This window comes from Carassius auratus, chromosome 27 (genome assembly GCF_003368295.1).
Source record: "Carassius auratus strain Wakin chromosome 27, ASM336829v1, whole genome shotgun sequence".
Lineage (NCBI taxonomy): Eukaryota > Metazoa > Chordata > Actinopteri > Cypriniformes > Cyprinidae > Carassius > Carassius auratus.
The window spans coordinates 30,847,245-30,870,828 of NC_039269.1; the positions used below are offsets into that span (position 1 = coordinate 30,847,245).

Below are 23,584 nucleotides of genomic sequence, written 5' to 3' on the forward strand. Positions count from 1 at the left end.
TCTGGAGATTTGTGAGAAAAAAAGTCAGCATTGCGAGAATTTATGGACATGACATGCAGGAAAAAAAAAAAAATAGGCTAAATCGTGTGCATGATTTACTAATTTGTTCCCTCGATTTATAAATTGTGTGCACGATTTACTAATTCGTTCCCTCAATTTGCTAAATCGTGCACATGATTTATAAAAACAGAGAACGAATTAGTAAATTGTGCACATAATTTAGCAAATCGATAGAATGGATTAGCACGAAATTGAGGAATTAATATGGTTATTGTGTGCACGTTTTAGTACATTGAGGGAATGAATTAACATATTATGCGCACAATTTATTAATTTTTTCTTGCATGTAATGTGCAGGGCTCCATAAGAATTAGTGCTGTCAAACGATAAATCGCGCAATTGATAGTTAAAAGTCCTCACATAAAACACTATTTATTACACTACATTTAACTGCATGCTAATTTCATTAACAAATAAACAAACATATAAATAAATTTTAGTATTAGATGTTGTACAATTAAATCTATGTTAATTTTAATAGACAGACACACAATTATAGATAATTCTAGACCAAGTGATTCTGTCTGATATGTATTCATGAGCAAACACACACACAAGCAAGCAAAATGTGTCTCAGTGTGAAAACTGCCCCGATACGCCCCAGACCACTGAACAAAACCCTTGTCCACTCAGATAACATGCTGAGCTATCTCACTCAAAAATTATAGATCTCCAATGGAAATCACTTCATTCTGACATCACACTGGAAACATACATTTGATATTAATCAGCATGCAGAGATGGAAAGAGAGCTTGAGAGAGTTCAGACCTCCAGCAGGGTCATTTCCCTGAACATGGGATTTAAAGAGACAGAGATGTGGAAACAGAGGACACAAGCAGCATTCAGTTCATCACCACAACTACTGTATCTTCCACTTATATTTGAGAACCAGAAACTGTCTATATGTATTTATTTTGAACAGTTGATCTGTTGTTTTAACTTGTTTGCGTCAAAGTTTTGTTTGGAAAGTGACTTCTACCATCTTTCTTTAAAATGAATGCAATTTGGTTTGATAAGTTGTCTTATAATGCAAATTCATTCCTACATGTTTAAGTGTGACTTAATTGTCCTAATACTTTGTGGACACACAGACACACACACAAATTCAACCGTCTACTGTCTACAGCAAAACAAAGCTGGATTAGCTCTATTATTTATGAACAACTTTGGCTCAGAGGAACAGAAATAGAGAAAGAAAGGAGTAAAAATAGCAAACAAGAAAACAAGAGAGAATTTCCAGTTTGTCTCTAATTACACACACAGTGTGCTGCGTGAGATGACAGTTTATACGTCTTTTTGTGCTGTTATCTTAATGTTAGCTGTTTCTCCAGAGAATGAGAGAGATAAATGGATCGCCCTGAGCTTTTTGCACATCTAAAAATACATCAATCTCATCCAACTCAAAGAGAGCAGAACATATCTCTCTCCCGGTCTCGAGGGCCTGTCTCTAAAAGACGACGCATGGAAATTGACAGCATTTGAACATTACGTTTGTGATGCAATTCCCTGCTCGGTACGGAAACTATAAATGATGACATGATGGCAGTCTCTGTCCTGCTTTAGTATTGTTCCTACACTGATGTTGTTTTTTCTAGAAAGAAGCTGCTCACATTGCTACTTGATAGACATTTTAAACAAAGCATCAAGACAACATCTTCTTTTCTTCTTCTTTTTATCTTAGATTTTTTGTGCATGGGTCAATGTAAAATATCGAAAAGTTATGCAAGAACTTGCAGTATCCATAGTAAGGGTGTTGGTAACTTAACAGTTAAATATCTACACTCCCAACACAAAGATTGAAGGTTCATTTCCAAGTAACTGCGACCCATGAACTAGAGTTCTGAAAAGCCCACTCCGTCTCCACTGGAGCTGTCAACGCAGTACTTAACCCCCGTCTGCCTCAGGGAGGACAGACCCCGCAATTAGCACACTGTTTGTTCAAAACCTCTTCATCTACTGAGGCACAATGGAAATTCTCATTAGAGTCATAACAAATTAATATTTCAGCCGAAGTAGAAGGAAACTCTAGCATTACGAAATTGTGAACTGCATAACATTTTGTTTTCTAGGCTAAAAAACCAATTTGTCATAGTTGGTTTCAGCAAATACACATTATTTCACTGGTTCCTTTGATAATGAAAACCAACCCACACAATGTTGCGTAACAAGACTTTTGATATGCAACAAAGTCTGGTCAACCTTGCAGCTTTTACTGATCAAGAACTGCCGTGAAAAGATTGTTTAAATGACATGCAATGCAACCAGCCTTTTAAGTGCACTACATTTAAATGTGTGCAGATTTTAAATAAACAAATGGTAGTATTTGTTGCATGATATTTATGCAGACTGTAATGCAAAAATAAATAAATAACTATTTGTTTTACAACATTTAAATGTTTGCATATTTAAATAAATAAATAAATGATAGTATATGATGTAAATACATGCAGATTTTAATACAAAAGCAAATTACAACATTTGTTTTACTACATTTAAATGTTTGCAGATTGTAATTCAAAATAAATAAATAAATAAATAAATGGTAGTAATTGTTGCACAATATTAATATCCAAATTTAATGCAAAATTTAGTGACAGAATTTGTTTTACTACATTTAAATGTTCGTAAAAAATTAAATAAATAAATTGCTTTAATACATTTAAATGTTTGCAGATTTTAATACAAAATAAATAAACAGACACAAATAATTAAATGGTAGTATTTGTTGCATAATATTTAAATATTTTATGATTTCAATACAACAGTTAGTGGCAGTGTTTGTTTTACTACATTTAAATGTTCGCACAAATAAATAAGTAAGAGTCAGTACTTGTTTTAATACATGTAAATGTTTGCAAGAAAGAAAGAAAAGGAAGAATTCATTGTACTACATTTAAGTGTATGTAGATTTTAAAGTATTTAGATTTTAAAGAGTACAGTATGTGTCATTCATAAGTCATACAGGTTTGTAACAATATGAGGCTGAATAAATAATGAAAGAATTACCATTTTTCTGCAGGTTTTTCACAGCTCTCATGGTCATGCATGAGGTTGCTGTACAAGGCTGAATGTTTCTCATAAGCGCTATTAGTGATCATTATTACGTCAGATGCTCCCTTGATGAATGGGGTGAAATCTTTCTCCTTTTCCCACACCTCCTTACAGCTGCTGCGAGTCCAGCCAAACCAAACATGCTCTCTCCTCCCACTACTCCGTAATAGAGCTGCAAGCTCGCCGTTCGGCCCAGCTTTAACAGGAAGCACCATTGAGTTTCACATTTGAGACCTCATCACTCTTTCAAATCCCTCTCACCGTACTTCCTTCTGATTCTAGTGCAGGTAATGGCCTATATTGAATTTACAGAATCTACCAATCAACCCAAGCTAAGCTAAGCAGCCAAACCCCTGATCTGAACCAGTATGTGTATACTTGCAAAACCTTACAATGAATCATCATGGCTAGTTGGAAATGTGTTTAGGATTATAAAGATTACACTCTTTTCCAGAAAACACAGCGTGTTCTCAGAGTCAGGGTAAATTTAACCATACTGGAATGAAACAAACTGTCAAAACATTCAAGTGCTACACAGCAAAGGAGTCTAAAATGAAATAAACATGTTAAACTCAACCAAAAAGTATGTTACATAGATAAAAATGCTCTAAATTCACTTGGCTATAACAGTTATGGTAGAAAAAAGCTCATTTTGGAGACTGTATATATCAGGTTATGAAATGTATCTGCCTATATACACTGTATTCTGTCTCTCTTTCTTCCTACAAAGGATGTCACACAATAGTAAATCCATCAAAAATGTCTTCGTCTAAAGGTCACCTTGGTCTTTCACAACTCTCTTTCGCTCTCCTCTTGGAGGGTTGTGAGTCCTTCACTCACAGGAAGACTGAGAACTACATTACACTGCATGTATTACAATCTGAGTCAGTTATTTGTCATATTTAGTGGCTAGATAATTCAAAAAGTATTGCTTTGGATTGCAGATTTACATCACAGCGCTGTGCTGGCGTTATCTGATTTCATAACTATCATTCAGTTGCGGATCACTTCCTGGGAGAGATGCCAAGGTCTTGTATAGACACACAGTTTAATGTTTTACCAATTACAAAAAAAAAAAAAAAAACAGGATCCGCCTAAAACAGGACAATTACACTCAAGCCAAATCTCTGAGAAGTGATCAGCCCAGTTGAAAAGACCAGTGTAGTTGATGCTCACAAGCTCAAGCTGGTTCAGTCTGGTTAGAGATAGATGACCCCAAGCAAACCTTAGCAGTCTAAACAAGTCTTGCTGGTTAAGTTAGTTTTGTTCCGACCCTTGTTATACCTTATCTTTCAAATAGTGAGTACATTCAACTTTTTCTTTAATTGTAATTGCATTGAAAAAAGCAACCGAAAGTTAGTTATGCAAGATTGAAACAACAAGAGTTAAGCAAATAATGGCAATTTTCAATTTTGGGGTGATTTATTCAGCACAACACCATCCAAAGCACAACACTTGCTTATAAACCGTAAGAATCTTTTCAGCATCAAGGAGGAAACAACACATCAAGAGATATTTTAATAAAGCACCAGTACTTCTAAAGTCCAACCATCTGTTTTTCTTGTTTAAAGGGACAGAAAAGCAGCAGATCGGAATGAGAATCTCAATATCAGTTTTCTCTTCCTCCTTCCCTGTATCTTTTTTTTTTCCCTTCACTGCTGCAGTGTGCCGAGCGGTTCCTCAGCTCTGCATGACATCAAACACTATGTGGTGAGTTTCAGGCTCCAGAGGGCAGATTACAGCTTAATGCCTTCAACATCTACTGCATCAGCACTATAAACACTTCACTCCGTGTCTATGTGTGTGTGCATAGGAATACCCCATCCTCAATTCATCCTGCTATGGACTGGAAGATAAACGCACAAATCCATTGCGAAAGCATGTTGTGTGACCCCAACAAACATTTAAAATCAGTGCATGCAAATCAATACACACTTACAACAAATCAATACAAAATCCAACGATTTTGCATGCACACACACACACACACACACACACACACAGTGCACAGAATGAATAATAAAACAAAAATCATGCCCTATAGCAAATGTGCTCAACTTAGATATTGAAATATTCATGCACAAAGAAGTTCTACAGTCTATGATGTTACTATGAACCCTTTCACTTCGAGCAACCGTTATTTGCCTCCAGCAGATGCAACAGCGGCCATCACCCAATAGGATGCCACGGCTCAGGGACCTCATTAGTTCTTTCATGCTCGCCTGTGTCCATGACTTAAAACATGACTACTGACAGCTGCTTTATGACCACTGCATACTCTACAGTCACAGCTAGGGGGCGCTACACGTCGTCATCAGGTTCAATGCAGTTTCAGATGCTATTGGTAAATAAATGAACAATGAGTTGGTAAATAAATAAATAATAATACAGGGCTAGCTATTATACACTTATTAAAATAAATAAATAATAATAATACAGGGAAAGCTACACGGAAAATATTTAAATATATATAATTAAACAATTTTGCATGGCTGGACTCAAACCCAGGTACGCCATATGAACACCATGACTCAATATGCTAAATAAATGCAAGGACTACAATGCATGTGGTTCTAACCCCATATGCTTTTTTTTTTTAAAAGAAGAGAAAAAGGAAATAATAACATAATTTGTTATACCTATATTGACTGGCCTCTAGTCTAATATGATTAGTACAATTAATGTGATATATGATTGGAGAATACTGGACAATAATGCTTCTTAACTGTTTTCTGTTGCATCGAAACACTTTGAAGGACTCCATGAGATGACCGTTTTTAAAATGGGCGTAACTCCACCTACTACACATGAATAGAGCAAAAAAGGAAAATAAGAAGTACACTGAGATAAAAGGTGAGCTGAACTTGGCTTGCTTTCCTAAGATGATTCCTGATATGAGCCTGATAAGAACTGACAGGGGCCATCTTGACCTGATCTCTCACTGAATCATTCTCGAAATAAGGTCAAGAAGAGATTATCGTTGTGTATTGTTGTAACCTCAGGCTCTGGTGTGGGTTGCTCAGCTTGTTCGGGCTATTAGTAGGGTGTGCCACAGTTCACCGAGGTTGGATCCCCTCTCCGAATCACCAGGGGAATATGATTACTCAGTTATGAGTAAAACAGAACTCATGGGGCCTGATAGAAGACAGCTGCTTTTAGATGAGCTTTGCAATGTTCTACTAGATAAAACATGATAAACATAAACACACACACACACACACTCACAAACACAACCAAAGGCCAAAACATATCCCTCACAGGGTTGGTGTCAAGTTCATCTCTGATGAGTCAGAGTGAAAGATGATATACAATCCAGCTGAATGTTCAAATTCAGCCTTAGAAATGCAAATGAAGATTTTAAGACTTTTCCCATCAAAAATTATAGCCACATCCCCAGTGAAATTCATCCATCTAAAGTTAATGCTGATCATTGACTAGCCGCAGGAGAAAAAAGAATGGAAAAAGAGCGAGAAGAGTAGAAAAAATGGATGGCTCCATTAATGTCATCGAGACTGCTAAAAAAGATCCAAGTTTGTGTCCAGATTTCCCCGTCCAGACAGCTGACAACAGTCATGCAACTTTAGTATTCACAAAAACCAAAATCAGATTCCTGCAGTTTTACGCATGGGCGGACAAGTATGTCAGCTCTTGAGTGGATAACCCAAGAAAGATCTCTGCAGTATAATTGCAGAACATTTCCTAGGGGAAACTCTTGACTCTGAAACAATTACTTTCAATTAAATTTCATCGTCTCCTCATGGATGAGAAGTTAGGGATGGGGCTTGATCGTCATCACTTACACACGTTAGAGCGTGCTGTCTAAACACAGCGGTGTTAACGTGCTTGATCACAATGATGCATCACTCTGATTGAATGCGTCTGGACGTGTTGTACATGTTTATGAGGATAATAACTCCATCACATTAATGTACAGCAGCTAACGTCTGATTTTCACCTCTATTAATCTTCTAAATGGAGGACACGTTCTGATCATTAGGGAATACAGACCAGGATCAGCTTGTGCGTCATACGCAAAAGGATGATGGGTAAAAATACATTCAGGCTGCAGCACAGTAGAGCAATAGGGTCATAGAAAAATTCAATGAAACAAAGAGAAACCAAGGTCTTCTGTGCGTGTGAAATCACTAGCTGTACAACACAGCACACCCACTGAGGTTTCAGCTCTCAAAAATCTAAAGTGAAAACTCTACCTTCATGGAGTATGTGAATGACACTCCACCCTGACACAAACACACACACACACACACACACACACACACACACACACACACACACACAGTAAGAGACTGCAGAAAGCTCATAATCACCAGTAAATCTCTTTAACTATGCCACACATTCAAACCGGCTGACAGCAGAAGAAACGCTCTGGAAAACTGTTATGGAATCTGTTACTGTCATGGAAAATTATTATGAAGTCCCAAGACCTGTGGGAGTGTCACATATGTGCAGGACAGGGGTCTGTGACAGACAGTGAGATGAACAAACAGGTCACATGCATAAGTGGCTTTTCAGAGAGAAGAAAAGGTATAAAAATGTCAGATTTTTAGTCAAGAATCCTTGTAAAATATTGTAAAATAAATAAAACAATGGCATCCCATATCATATTAAAAATTTATATGAATAATAATGTTTTTTAGTTGATTATATTTATCAGAATCAAAGCCTTCTAAAACATGTACAGTATGTGATATATATATATATATATATATATATATATATATAATAACTAATGTAATGTAATATATAATGTAATAACTGTACATTTTTCATGTATGCTTTTAAAAAATATTTAATTTAGAACTTTTGTTACTTACCAATAACTAATAATAACCCATATTGATCATATCATTTGACAACCAGTAGAAATTATTTTCTAAACTTTACTCCTGTTAATGGGCTCAATTATTAATTAATTATGCATTAAATATTGAAATAGTTATCTGTATTACTACACTTTGAAATACTGTCAATGTGTTGAGTATGAAATTTGTCTTGAATGCTGATAATATAAAATGATACTGCATTTGAATTGAACAGTAACTACTTGCATTCAAGTTTGTCTTTGAAGACCATCCAGTGTCTTCATCACAACTGTCATTCGCGCTGAAATGAAGGTTTGACCGGTTCACCTACCGGATATTACTGTTTGCGGGACTCCGTTCAGATTGAACCCCTTGCTGCTGTAGAACTGCCTGATGTCCGAGCATGTCTTGGGCTTACTGTCCCCGAACACCAGCCCGGTGAGAGCGCACAGAAGCACCAGCACGCCAAACCCCATTCTGGACAGAAGAAAGAAGCGTGATGTGGGAATCAAATCCAAGGGCGAAGAGCAGCGGGTAAACGCGTCCACAGCGAAGCCTCCCGTTTCCAAAAGCGCACCGGTTCGCTCTCAGGGGCAGTGCCTTATTCAGTGGCAATAGGCTGAATTAAAACGGAGAGCGCGGTCCTGTGTGAGAGATGACGGAGCAGAGTGGGAGGAATGACATGAGCTCACGAGAGCGCACACTTCGGAGACGCGTCTGTGCGCTCGCGTTCGGTCGAGTGCGAAGCGGAGCGGGGCGGGCGCACGAGCTAAGGCACCATCTGCAGGGCATCGGGTTCGTCTGCCGCTGCCGCCGTGATCCCACACAGGATGTTACATCAAATCACCCCGCTAGCCAATGAAGACGGGATTCCATTTCCCACAGGCTCTCCTGGATGACAGGATAAGGATCTCTGAGATTCCTTATGTAATTTAGTGAAACTCTGGGTTTGAGCTGACTTTGACATGTCTTTATGCCGGATTTGTGTCTAGTCCTAAGGGGATACAGTAAGAACTTTATAGGATTCAGTTTGGAATCACATTTTGGAACCAATCCTAAACAATACTAGAGAGATTTTTCTTATAGGATTCCAACATGACATAAATCAAGAGTTATGGTGGAATGGAATACCAGTACTGTGAAATATAGTGGACTATTTTTTGTGCACCCCGGCCCCGCTTACACCTGATATTAACTTGGCATCATAATCCATTTGAAACAGAATGACACTAAAACAGGGCGTAAAGATGATTTAATGTGTTTATGTGTGTGTTTTTTTCTACGTCATTTAGAAACAGTCAGAAACGTGGTCTCACAGCATCAGTAGAGTAGCTTAAATGTTCATATTTTCTGAAGCATATCAAATAAAGACAGATATTTAAAATTTTATAGTCTTGTCCAGCGTGTAAAGATTATAACTACTGAATCAGCAGGGGCACACTTAGTTCTTTGGGGGCCCTCGGCAAATTCCAGGTATGGGTCCCCAGCACAATAATGGTGCTCTTTTACACCTAACCCTTATTTTGCTTGCTCACTCGCTCTCATAGTTTATCGTTTATTTATCACTTAATTAGTCAACCTGATGCTGTTCTAAAGCCATATTAAGCTACCTTATTATTATTATTATTATTTTCAGATCACAAAAGAAGACACCTATCAAAAAAATACAAATGTAAAAAAGGATTGCACTTGTCCATCTAATAAAATTTTTCATAAAATTACATTAAATTATCCCATGCAACTCATTCCATATTTCAAATGTTCTGAAGGCTTAATGGAGGGTTTGTCGAGAAACAAATTGAAAACGGAATTTATTATTAAGTGAAAATCTCCAGTCATCTCATTTCTGCATTTATACCTACTGTACAAGTAATCACTAAAAGCTGTCACTCACTTCAGTTCATTGCGATCTCACGATGTACCGTTAATAAGATCTCTACAATGCAATGAATCTCTTATTTACATTATATCTACACTTTTTCATAATGAGAGGATTCATGAGCTTGCAGAACTTGTCAAAAGTGGATTCTAACTTAAACTCATCATCTGTGATTGTCTACATTGTTTAATGCTGCAAATACAGGTGCATCTCAATAAATTAGAATGTCGTGATGATTTTGGCTCACATTTAACAAAAACACACAAATTCAATATCTCAACAAATTATACTTCACAATACCAATAAAAAAAATAAAAAAAATAAAAACTTTTTAGTGAATTGTTGGCCTTCTGGAAATTGTGTTAATTTACTGCACATGTACTCAATACTTTGTAAGGGCTTCTTTTGCTTTAATTACTATCTCAGTTCAGCGTGGCATGGAGGTGATCAGTTTGTGGCACTGCTGGTATGGTATGGAAGCCCAGGTTTCTTTGACAGTGGCCTTCAGCTCATCTGCATTTTTTTGGTCTCTTGTTTCTCATTTTCCTCTTACCCCATAGATTCTCTATGAGATTCAGGTCTGCTGAGTTAGCGGGCAAGTCAAGCACACCAACACCAACTTTTGGTGCTTTTGGCAGTGTGGTCAGGTGCCTAATCCTGCTGGAAAATTAAATCAGCATCTTCAAAAAGCTGGTCAGCAGAAGGAAGCGTGAAGTGCTTCAAAATTTATTGGTAAATGCATGGGTGCAGTGACTTTGGTTTTCAAAAAACACAATGGACAAACATCAGCAAATTACACTAGACCCCAAATCATCACAGACTGTGGAAACTTAATACTGGACTTCAGGCAACTTGGGCTATGAGCTTCTCCACCCTTTCTCCAGACTCTAGGACCTTGGTTTCCAAATGACATACAAAACTTGTTCTCATCTGAAAAGAGGACTTTGGACCACTGGGCAACAGTCCACTTCTTCTTCTCCTTCGCCCAGGTAAGATGTCTCTGACGTTGTATGTGGTTCAGGAGTGGCTTAACAAGAGGAAAACGACAACTGTAGCCAAATTCCTTGACCACAGCCTCAGTCCATTCCTTGTGAAGTTAACTCAAATTCTTGAATCGATTTTGTTTGACAATCCTCATAAGGCTGCGGATCTCTCGGTTGGTTGTGGATCTTTTTCTTCCACACTTTTTCCTCCTACTCAAATTTCTGTTTACATGCTTGGCTACAGAACTCTGTAAATAACCAGGGTCTTTGGCAATTTACATTTATCTGACGCTTTTATCCAAAGCGACTTACAATTGCTATATATGTCATAGGTCACGTGCCTCTGGAGCAACTGGGGTTAAGTGTCTTTCTCAGGGACACATTGGTGTCTCACAATGGATTCGAACCCGGGTCTCTCACACCAATGGCATGTGTCTTATCCACTGCGCCAACACCACCCAATTAATGTTTGTGGCTTACCCTCCTTGTGAACGGTCTCAATGATTGTCTTCTGGACGACTGTCAGATCAGCAGTCTTCCCCATGATTGTGTTGCCTAGTGAATCAATCCTATGAAACCATTTTGGAGGCTCAGGAAACCTTTGCAGGTGTCTTGAGTTGATTAGCTGATCACCATATTCTAATTTGTTGAGAGTGAATTGGTGGGTTTTTGTTAAATGTGAGCGAAAATCATCACAATTAAAAGAACCAAAGAATTTAACTACTTCAGTCTGTGTGCATTGAATTGATTTAACACACGAGTTTCACAATTTGAGTTGAATTACTGAAATGAATGAACTTTACATGACATTCAAATTTATTGAGATGCACCTGTATGTTTTGCCAATATCAGATGGGACCTCCTGGTTCCTCAGGCCCTAAATTGCTACTTACCTTGTTATGTCCACCCCTGCTCACAGACAATGATATAGAAAATTGCTTAAAGCAACTGCATGTAGTTTTGTGTATTATTTGCAATGTAGAGCCTTCTAAGTTAACTGAGTTCACTGAGTTTTTTGTTGCCGTATTTCCAGCAGGATTTCGAGGCGAATTTCTATTTTTGCTGTGTAAACCGCCCTTTTTCAATTTCGTACCCCATTCACAAAACATACACATGCTTTCAGAAAAGACCGATAGTTTGGGGAAGATTATTAAGCCTGTAAGTCATGGTATAGGTCGAGCACACTAAATTGTCGAACAGTTTTTTTTTTTACTCTTCCTTTCTACTGCCCACAAAAGCACAATAACTCAATAAGAGAGCTGGAAGATTATATTGAATTATTTGCGAGGGAAATAACAGGCTAAGGTCCCAGTCTCTCTATTTCATGTTATATGTAATGCTCTGCCATATTTATTACAGTCCCAGACAGTCCAGCCCTCTGCGGACAGGCCAGATCTTGACATGCTTCAAAGATGCAGTAAATTTTTGAACAGGCTACAGCTCGCCTGCGACAATACACACCCGTAGTTACTCTTTGACAGCCACAGCGTTTTCTGAGCCATGTCTGCGGCTGGAAGTTTGACAAATATGATAGGAAACACTCCTCACACTGAGAGAAAATACCGGCCCCTGGGCCACAAACAAGAGTCAGCGGTATATTACAAAGATAATCCAGGAAATGTACTGCTGAAAAGAGAAAGGAGAACAAATATGAACAGGTTAGTAATAAACAGTGACACACTTACATGGGTAAGATATAAATACATAATTACATAACAACAGAATGGAGCTGCCAGGGACATGTGTGTGAGTAAATAGTGGGGTGTGGCCGTTAAAACCGTTTCACAGAGAGGCATGCAGTTAGTTACACGCTCTGCCCTTTCTGTCATCTAGCAGTTAAGATAATGATAATGTAGTTTCTGACTTTATTTACAATGCAAAAAATCTGATTTGGTTTTTAAATCATTTGGGTTTACGGTACGCACCTAAAATTCTGAATAAAAACAATGCATCATACTCTTTTAAAATAGTTATTCAGAAGCAAATTAGTCTTTTGAATTGATTTGATACTATAAAAAAACATTAAGTATTTTAGTTCAGATAGACAAAAAAGTTAGCTATAAAAAAAAGGGGGGAAAAAAAGCACAATTATCTTCTAGGAACATGTGTGACCTCAATGAGTCAGAATCAGCCAAAGTGCTCAAATTAATCAGACGTAAGATTCAACTCTGAACTCACTGTCAGCTGAGATTTGAATATTAGCACTTCATAATAAACAAATCAAATGTAGCTTCTCAAATTCAGGCTCAATTCGCTCGTTATATAACAATCTCAAAGCAAACAAAGCAAACGCCTTGATGCAGTTTTATATGGCAGTCTGTGCATGAACATGGGAGCATTCTGTCGAGCGTGAGCGTGAGAGAGAAAGAGAGAGAGAGAGAGAGAGAGAGAGATGCCATTTCAAAGAATGCAGGGAACAAATTCATCTCATCTACACAAGAATAGCAGCAGTGGTGTCATATACTCTCCCACAGAGTCAGGACTCTAAGCCCAGCTGAATTTCATGGTGCAGTTATTACCAAAGGTCCATCAGATTTGCTGGTCTTGACCCATGCACTGGTCTTACGGTAAATGAGGTTGCCTAGTGGCATTTATGTTTGTTCAGCTTGGTCTCAGTGAGTCAGGTCTTCTGGAAGCTGAAAAGGCACTGAATGCAGTTTGGTTTGGGGCCTGTATTCAGGTCTGTCCGGTCATGTGATCAAAGCCTTTTGGAGAGAGCTGACTCATCCATGCCCACTCAACTGACTGGTCATCATAACATGACATGTCTGTGATGTCACACAAAACGACAGTCACCCTGACAAAAAAAAAAAAAAAAAAAAAAGATGAAAAATAACTCTCTAAATATGAATCATCTACAGTTATCTTTAATTAGACTCTTCCGATTGAATCCTAAGATATTCACAGAAAGAAAAGAAAAAACTGTGGATTTTATGCCATTTCACAGTTTACATTTTTTTTTTTTTTTAAATCAAGTACTAATCAAGTATAAAATGAACCATGAATTTTGAGGGTTTATGACTTACAATGCCACAGACGAACCATTTTTGGTTCCACATAGAACCATTCAGTCAAAAGTTCTTTAAAGAACCATTTCTTATATCCTTTTTATAATCTTTTTATAAAGACATTAAGGGTTCTTCATGGAACCATTTAGACAAAAAAGGTTGCATGGCCTTTATTTTTAAAGTGTAGACACAACAGTAGTGACTTTTAGAATTATTACAAAGCAATTTAAACATCCAAGTAATGAATAAATCAATATATTAATACTCCCACAACACTTCATCTGATCTTTCTGGCTCGAGTTCTGAATCCAGAAACAAACCACTCTGCTGCAGGAAATCAAGCTCAATTTTAAACCATTATATAATAATATTTGAAGTTCCCTCTGAGAAGGGTGACGTGGGCTTGCTGACGTGGGGTAATGTGGTCGAGCCCCCGTAGAGCTGGAGTGGTTGTCGTGGCAGGTGGCGGAAGATCTGCTACGGGGTTGTGCTGCAATAATTACACAAATAAGCTTCTCTGCCCATGTTTGCTCCAGACAGACGCATTCAAGTTTTATTGGATCTGACCATGAAAGAGCCTTCTGCCTAATGAGGAACAGGAGCCATGTGTGTGTTTGTCGGGGGGTTACAAAGCTACAGTTTGGGGACAAAATTGTCCCCAGAAGTCTGCTAAGCTTCCCTCCAGCGACATCGAAGATGGAAAGTTTTCCTTTAGGGTAGGGTTAGGGTTAATCTATGTTTGTTAGCTTTATACGATAACAATGATGGTATTTGTGGTACATGTTCAAAGGTTCATTGATGTGAAATCAAGGAATTGATGGTTTCAGACCTTCCTCTTAACACACACACACACACACACACACACACACATTTGGGCTGAAGAATTTGAAGTGAAAAATAAACAGAGGTGTGACAGTAAAGAGGACGGCGATGGTAAAACATTTTACAAAGTATGAAAGCTGAGAAGTGTTCAGAAAAAAAGGAGTTCATATATTTTTAACAAAGGAGCTAAAGGGAGTGAGAAAGAGAGAGAGAGAGAGAGAGAGAGAGAGGGTAGGAATGTGTTGGTGTGTCTCCAGGCATGCTGGCATGGAAAAGCCAAGTAATTACTGAGACAGAAACCACACTTCTGTCCCACACTCTTGAGAGTGCAGGACGCACACACACAACTTACAAAATGATTAAGTGACTCACCAAATTACTAAAAGCTCGGTAACATTTAAAGCCATTTGGAAAAAAGCATATTTACAGTTTGTGCATGTGACAGAATATACAGTGGCAAACACATTTAGAAACTTACTGTAAGCCACGTGTAAAAATGATGAATGACATTACAACAATACTGCACATCAAACAAAGCTGCATCTGCAAACAAATATTACTAGAGCTCTCAGAACTAACTTCAAAGTTCTGAGCAATTTAGCAATGTTGTTTTCTGATTATTTTGACCCTGGGATGATTTTCTTATTCCTGAAATTGCTAATTAATGTTTTCACATTGGACTAAGAATTACTGACTTTGCTGAATTACAATTCACCCAAAGATTTACTTTTGTACTATTTTTGGGATTTCTCCCTCTTGGTTAAAAATGACCAGCCTACAAAAAAAAAATAGCTTAGAAAACTTTAATTCTCAAAGAAAGCAATCTTTGTAAATTGATCGTGCAAATTGTGCATTTACATTCAATCTCTGTTATCACGAAACACATGACACAAAACAAAAACAGCTCTGATCACCACGTCCTGGTTCATACAGGTAAGGTTGATCCCATGGATCACAATGGATAGTTCACTAACCTTTGGCAATGTCTGCTTCAATCCAGATATATTTGAAAACCTTTTTTCTACATTGTTGCCTTCTGTTGAGACTGCATTTTGGTCCTGTGAAAACTAAGCTTTTAGAGAACATTGAAAAGATGATACATTTGAAAATGCCATTTTACATTGTAGTGTGGACTTCGAAAACAATCAAATGTATTCAGCCAATGTGACAAATATCGTACCAATAGATATTTATGTTCATAGTGACATGCAACTGTTATGTGCTATTCACTTTCAGTTTTGCTAAAGATACGTTACTTCGTATAATATTCATTACTGCAAATATGACAATATTTACTTCCATTTCCAGTTGCATTTTAGACATGGTAATGTACTGATAATGTACACGTTGGCTGCCATGTCCAGATACTGTGCAGCAGCAGGAAGAGTTCTGCCAAAGAAACTCAGGGTTCACAAAGTCTACTTACATGACATGATGTAGTTGACTCCACACCTCACCACAAAGTCCTGGAGAAACACCCTGGAAAGCACAAAGTACACCCATTATTTGATGAAACAAGGACACACAGAAGCATAAAGCTTCTTAATCAATTTCCAAACAGTATGTCAGTGTTTGTTCTGTTTGAACATTATAGTCCCTTATTCGCCTTGCAGTTCTTTACAAAATGTACCAAATGACTGAGTTGCCCATTAATGAGAAAAGTTAACTTCTCATTGTTCTGCATTGACTCTTAAAGGGATATTCCCTCAAAGGTCATGTATTAATCATAGGAAATGATTCATGTTGATTTCATGCATTAACATTCAAAAGTCAGTAAAACTTTTCATGTTTTTAAAAGAAGTATTTTATGCCTGCCAAGGCTGTATTTATTTAATCAAAAATACACTAAACTACAGTAATATTTTGAAACATTATAATTTCAAAGAACTGATTTGTGTTTTAATTTTAGCCATTATTTAAATTTGTAGTATTGCATTGCCCTTCAGAAATTGTTCTATGTCAATGTGGTGCACAAAAAACATTTCAGATTATTCTCATCAATGTGTAATTATTTTGCAGCATTTTACAACCTGAGCTAAAAAAAAAACTCACTGCATTGCATTTCTTATTTATTTTTGAATAAACTGACAGTTAAGACCAAAAATGAGCATCTTATCATCGGCTCACAGGTTGTGTTTACAGAAAATGTGCTCTACCAAAGGACTGGCAGGCCTGCTAAAGGGTTATGAAGGAACATCCAACTGGAGAGAAAGATGACACATGGACAGAGTGAAAGAGAGAAAAGACCACAGCGTTGGTTTCTCACAAGCTGTCTGCTATCATCAGATATAGTTAATGGCTCTCTGACATTTTGATAAATGGATATTTCATCACATCTCTCCCCTGGCACTATAAAACACTTGATAAATCTAAATGTTTATGCCAAATGCTCCGCCAATCTCAGTCCGTCTTCTACATGGATTAAATGCACAACTAAACCATTGAGAGGGAACTACAAATAAGTGTCATTTAATCATCTCAAGATATTTTCTAACAAGGAGGAGATGTTATGGCCCTTTGTTCTCATAAAAAAAAAAAAAAAACAGCTTCATGGGAAAATCTTTCTCATAGGCGATGTACACTAACGAAAAATCAACCACACACCACAGTCTCTGAAGAACACGGCATGTTTGCCGAATGATTGAGCAAAGGTCTGCCACAACCTAATGACCTCTGTCAAACCATAAAGCCAGGCGGTCTGAATGTGAATGCCTTAATTTTCCTAAGAGTTGCTTTTTAAGAGTGGAGTAACACAACACACAGAGCATGAAGTGTGGTTCTTACCTGTATTTATGCCATGCCATTCCAACAATGCATAAAAACATGGAAAACAGTTTCTCTATGAGAGCAAAGAGGACAAAGGCATTAACAGCAATGATAGAGAGTAAAATTCTCTATAGCAAATCTTCAATTTTTTTATTTAATGGTGGCTTCTAAAAATGTTTTCCAGTTTGGCTTAAAAACTTAATCCAACCCTAAATCAGTTCTCTGTGGTGAATCAGTTTTCCCATGCAATGCTTTTTTATTAAAACATTTAACACATAATTTATACATATATGTTTTACCATTCATCCCTTTAAAATCCATATACACATTTATTTCAAAATACCACCATACTCTTCAAAATGAGGGGGAAATCAACAACTTTGGAAAGACATCTTTATCACAGGAAACAATTTCCCCATCACAAAATCTTCTCAATAAATAAGCCTCTTTGGTTGTGATACAAGCCTGTAACTTTTGTAATACTTTCTCAACCATTTGAGTTGATCCAACTTTGTGGCCACCACATTCACCTCAACAAAATCTGGACCAGCCAAACTTAACAGCTAGTGTCACCACCTTAGCATTTGTGAAAATTCCAATCAATGAAGCTGATGCTGTGAAGTCCAGTCTCGCACCATAAACCAAAGGCTTTTCCAAAAGCCAATTCAAGGATGTGGAATCGTTTGCCCTTTGGAATTTAAAAAGGTTCCAGACTTTAAAATGTTTCTCATAGAAACCTCGAAAATTTGCCACACTCAGAGTTTTTGGGTCCAATAAAAATAAGAATTTATGCAGGTTTCGTCCAGCCATAGACTTTACAATAGCACTGGCTATTGGTCCCCAGCTTACAGACTCAAAGCCAGTTAGAAGACTGAAAGCACAATCTAACTAATGCCAACTGTACCTTTCTTTTATATAAATCTGACAAAGCTGATCTTTTCAAATAAAAAGATTCTGAAAGGTCTTGATTTCCACTTTCTTGAATTAAAATTTGAATTTTTTGAATTTCTTTATAGACTGGCTTTAAAATGTTAGTGACATTTAAAGTGTATTGTTGATATAATTGCTTGATATTAACCTTTCCAATGTCCCACCATTCTCGTAAAGAGGAAAATAAAATGTTTGTTCTCTAAATGACTCCTAATAAAATGTAAAAACTATTCAACAATTTGCACTCCCCTCATGTTTTTAGTCACATATTCTCTAAATGCGATTCAGTATCAGAAAGTTGACTCAAACTTCGTTTGTGTATTCACTATTGCTTCTTCTTCACCGTTAGTATTGTTACATACATCCATCTCAAAGATGGTCAAATCAGATTTTTTTAGTGCATGTTTCATCACTTTCTCTAACCAAACCAGAATCAACATTGTTAGCTTCTGGCAGAACTCTTTTCTGATGACTAGAGTTCAGTTCATTAGATGTAGTAGCAACTTCTCCATTGTCATTCTGATCATTTTCATATTTAGCACTGTTACTCCGTTCTCTTTGACAAGGGACACTTTCTGGACAGCCACGAATCAAGTGTCCAGACTTTCTGCAACCAAAACTCTTCATCGTGTCTGTAGAAACAAAGACTGTGTAATCAAAATCATCCACCTTAAACTTAAAGTTTAAGTCAAGGTCACATCAATTTCCATTTAGTATTATGTACTTGAATCGTCTAAACAATATTACAAACTCCCATTTACTCCCAATAAGTTTGCCAAAATGTGACAATTCTAGGATCAACATCTCATCTTTAATCAAAGGGGGCACATTTGAAATGGTAACTCTCTTAGTGGGAGTAGAAAGAGGTAATACTGGGGTAAACAAACCATGTATGTTTATTCCCTTACCAACAACTTTGTTTGCTTTCTCCACTATACACACTCATGCTCCAACAACATTACCAACCACTACACAGACAGACAGAAAGACAGACATACATGGTTTATGAGGACACTCCCTGTAAAACAAAAAGCTTAAAAAAAAATACAAAAGTGTTTTATGATATTCAAAAATTGCCAGTAGTTTTCTGTAAGGGGTAGGTTTAGGTGTAGGGTTGTTGTAGGGTGATAGAAAATACAGATCGTATGGTATAAAAACGATTATGCCTCTGGATAGGCCCATAAACCTCAAATGCAAGTGTATGTGTGTGTGTGTGTGTGTGCTCCAGTCAGGAGGGCTGTTATTTTCTGGCTATTGATTAGAGGGTGTCTCCAGCCCTGAGGGGAGTTTGGCTTCTCTGCCCCTGTGTTCTTAAATACACTTGATCAATGATACCTCAAATCCCCCTTTTGAACACACACACATCCTCTCACATATGCATGTGGAAATGTACATTCATAAAGAGGTGGATGATAGAGATAGCTGTGCCAGACTTTCTTTTCCATTTCAGTGTGAACTTTCCAACAAGCCTCTGCTCACATGAGAAAAAAAGACAAGGAAAGAGAATGAAAGAAAAAGAGAAGCTGTGTATCTCCTATGAAAGATCTCTTTCTTTTTATTCCGCACAACTCTGTGTACACACTAACCATTCATGTGTGTTTAATGGGCTCTTTTGTACTGGGAGAACTGGGAAAATTTACAAAACTGGAACCACAGAGTGAAGAACCACTGATATCTGATCCGCTCTGAGCTGAAACGATGCGGGGAATTCAGACTTTCAAAGACATATTGAAGTTGAAAGACTTCTGATAGACGTTCAAACATTGATTCATGTTTAGTGAGTAATGTTCAAAAATAGACCCTTAAAAGCTATGAGGAACTGGTTGTTTAAGACCCCGATAATGACCAACGAGTCATGAATCAGTTAATATGTAAAACAAGTTCTTAAATTGTTTTAGGCTCCCTGAGGATTATTCATCTCCAAAATATGTGAGACATTTCTCACATGAATTACGTGAGAGACGTTATGAGAGGGAAAATCTTTGGAGATGCCGCAGGCCTTGTGGGAAGAGATTAGAAAGTAGTTCAGAGATGCTTTACAGTCATCAATTGAAATAAATTTCCATACATTAGATGCAGTCCCAGAGAGAAAAATACTCTGTTGTCTTTGCATATTAAACACTACATGGCTCCTGAGAAATTCTTACTTTTTTACGACCATATTTTTCTGCATTCTTTCTCACTGCAATCTAAGCATTAGTCTGTATTGCATGCATCCTCCAGAATGGATTGCAACAATCTCTATGGGGAAAAAGTCAAAGGATTATAACAATGTTTCAAGTAATACGGATACTTTGAAATAAATAATTAAATGAACAAACATTTTTATTCAAACTATTAAATACTTGTGTAGAATTTATATAGGTAATACATATATATCAAGTCAAGTCAAGTCTGCTTTATTGTCAATTTCCACATGTACAGTACATCGAAATTACAGAGAATTGAAATTGCGTTACTCTCAGACCCTGGTGCATACAGATAACATTAACATTAAAGCCTAAAAAAAAAAATAATAATAATATTAGTGCTGGGCTAGTTAACAAGCTATTATCGCGTTAATTTATTAACGTTGATCATTTTATCGCACGTCAACGTTTTTTCATTTTTTATTATTATGAAAGTCCATTGCTCACTGGCTCTGAATACACATACAGGCAAATCAAGGGTCACAGGAGGGGATGCTCCAATCATATTATTTAGGCTAAGCATCAGCATTCACAAACCATTGTTATTTTTAACAGAAAAGAATGCAACGAGCTCGTAATCACGACATCATAAATGGGAAATAGGAAGTTTCCGATAGCAGCAGGGAAGAGCACTCACTCTATCGGTTTGTGGTTTAATATTTTAAGTCATATGGGATGCGGTAACACATGTCCCTCTCACAATATATTGCTTTACACATCTATCACTTTTGCCACTCAGAAATATTCACGCAATCATGCAGCACTTATCAGAAGATCTTCACTCCGGCGTGGTTAGCGCTCACACTCACTGATCTATATACAGTATAACTGAACCACGCTCTTGCCCACCTCTCCCAACCGAGCCAGGGACTGCTAAACGTAATGATAACACTAGTCAAACGAACCTATGTATCGTTAGTATAATAAATGATAAGACACTTGTTCTTTGCTGTGTTTTATTTTATATAAGAAGGTGCAACATTAAAATATATTATAGTGCAAACACACAAAACTCAAGCACATATGGAGGGAGGGGTTCTAGCAGACCAATCCCAGCGCTTGCTGTCTACGTAGAATGGATGCGCTGTTAGATTTTTGGAAAGGTGCACAGTAGGTTACGCCATACTAAACAGAGCCTATGGCGTAGCTACAGCATAGGCCCGACGCAGAAGTATAAATTAGTCTTAAGATTGCCTAGTGTGAGCACACCCTAATTATTCTCCCACATCCTGCACACACGAGTCTCTACCCACTCATCAAGTGTTGTCCTGCGCTGCATTCTGCTGCGATGGGTCCCACGATCGTGCAGGTCTCTACTCGGAAGACGCCTGTTATAATGTTATGATCGAGGCTCTGGATTCTGAGCATAAATTGTTTTCCTATAACAAACTATAAAATATTTTCTATAAAAACGTTAATTTCCTGGCAGTGACAAATAGCTTGTTTTATATGTAATTTAATTACATTGATGTTATAAGTTAAGACTTACAATAAATATTTTAACTGCTACTATGTAAAAGGAATACTGCTGTAAAAAAAAGCACTTTATTTGTGCTTTAAGTGTTTGCAAACCTAATGTTATTGCTCTTTTGTTCATATAGCTGTACTTTTAAATGAAAAAAGTGTGCAATACACCACTTTTGAATGCATTATTATTTTTGCGCATAACAATGCGATTAACTGCGATTAATCGTAGGCAATAAATTTTTGGGGAAATCTGAATCATTGCCCAGCACTAAATAATATACAGTACATGATGTATTTATTTTTATTTTGAAAGAAAAGTTTGTATTGGAGTTTTGTTTGCCCACAGCTAATCTTGTTAAACTGACAGGTGTAGTTGATTAAACTTGTTTTCTTTTCATCCTTTCATCTTTTCTGTCTATAATCTCAGTCATCTTCAAAAAGTCTCCATCCGGTCATAATGAGTCCATACAGAACCGAACCGTTCTGGGCCACTCCTGTATATTATTGAGCGTCTGCATTCCACAGAGTGATAGGCAGATACAGAGATGATCACACACACTCACTTCTTATTTCTCTGCTGCAAAAGCTCCTCCAATCCCCCTGTCTGTTTTCATTTAATAAACTCAAGAATATGTCCACATTCCTGTGGGATCGGCCTTTATTATGTGGCTCTGGATACGGCACATCACAATGTTTATTTCCGTTTGCCCCTCAAATACTCATATATGAATTAATAGTTGAACCCTCTAGCTACTGCAGAGACTGAGAGCGAGACACGTAAAGGAAAAAACAGATAATAAAGTTTGAGTGCATGACTGTATGATAATCTCTGCTCCATTCTACAGCTCTCTGGTTCTGGCCAGCTTCACTCATGAGCTCATTACTGTCTGATTAGATCCAAAGGAAAGTTTTATTACCGTTTCATAGCTCAGGAGACATTAAAGGATAATTCATCTAAAATGAACATTCTGTCATCATTTACTCACCCTCATGCCGATCCAAAGCTGAATGATGTTCTTTCAATAAAAAAGGACATTGTTGGATGTCCAAGATGCTTGTTTCCATGATGACAATAAAATGACAAGCTGTCAAAAATTCCCATAAAAGTGGTCCATATACATTTTGAGAGCTATGATGGAAATCTTCATCTGCTTCACAAATGTCATTCTGGACACATTCAAACCACTACTGGTCACACGATAAATTGAGATGTAACCGATGATGTCAAACCTTGTGCTGGGACATTTAAAACTTCATTATGCCTGAATGTGCTTTGAGAGCCTACCCGGAGTTCTCAGTTATGATTTATATAAAAATGAAGTGCAAAAATTAAATACTTTAAGTTTCATCTCTGTTTTGGAGTTCATCTCTGTTTGTGTTTCAGTTGTCACTGACCTCTATATTTTTTGACCATTCTATGGAAGTCAATGGGAACAGAAACTATTTGGTTACCAAATATGTTATTTTGTGTTCCACAGAGGAAAGTACGTTATACAGGTTTGAATCAATGTGAGGGGGAGTAAATAATGACAGAAGGTTATTAGATGATTAGAAGATTTTTGGGTGAACTATCCCTTTAAGCCTCAATTGCTGCATATTCCTGTC

General features: G+C 37.2%; 1 protein-coding gene across 1 annotated transcript in view; it reads right to left on the bottom strand.

Moving 5' to 3' along the window:
- The window catches only part of gpc1b (glypican 1b), a 59,412-nt gene extending 50,579 nt beyond the window's left edge, over positions 1 to 8,833 (bottom strand). Inside the window, exon 1 of the mRNA XM_026207141.1 lies at positions 8,267 to 8,833. Coding sequence (XP_026062926.1) covers positions 8,267 to 8,411 — 145 coding nt within the window. The 5' untranslated portion in view covers positions 8,412 to 8,833. The remainder of the gene's footprint in view (positions 1 to 8,266) is intronic.
- Between the last annotated feature and the right edge of the window lie 14,751 nt (positions 8,834 to 23,584).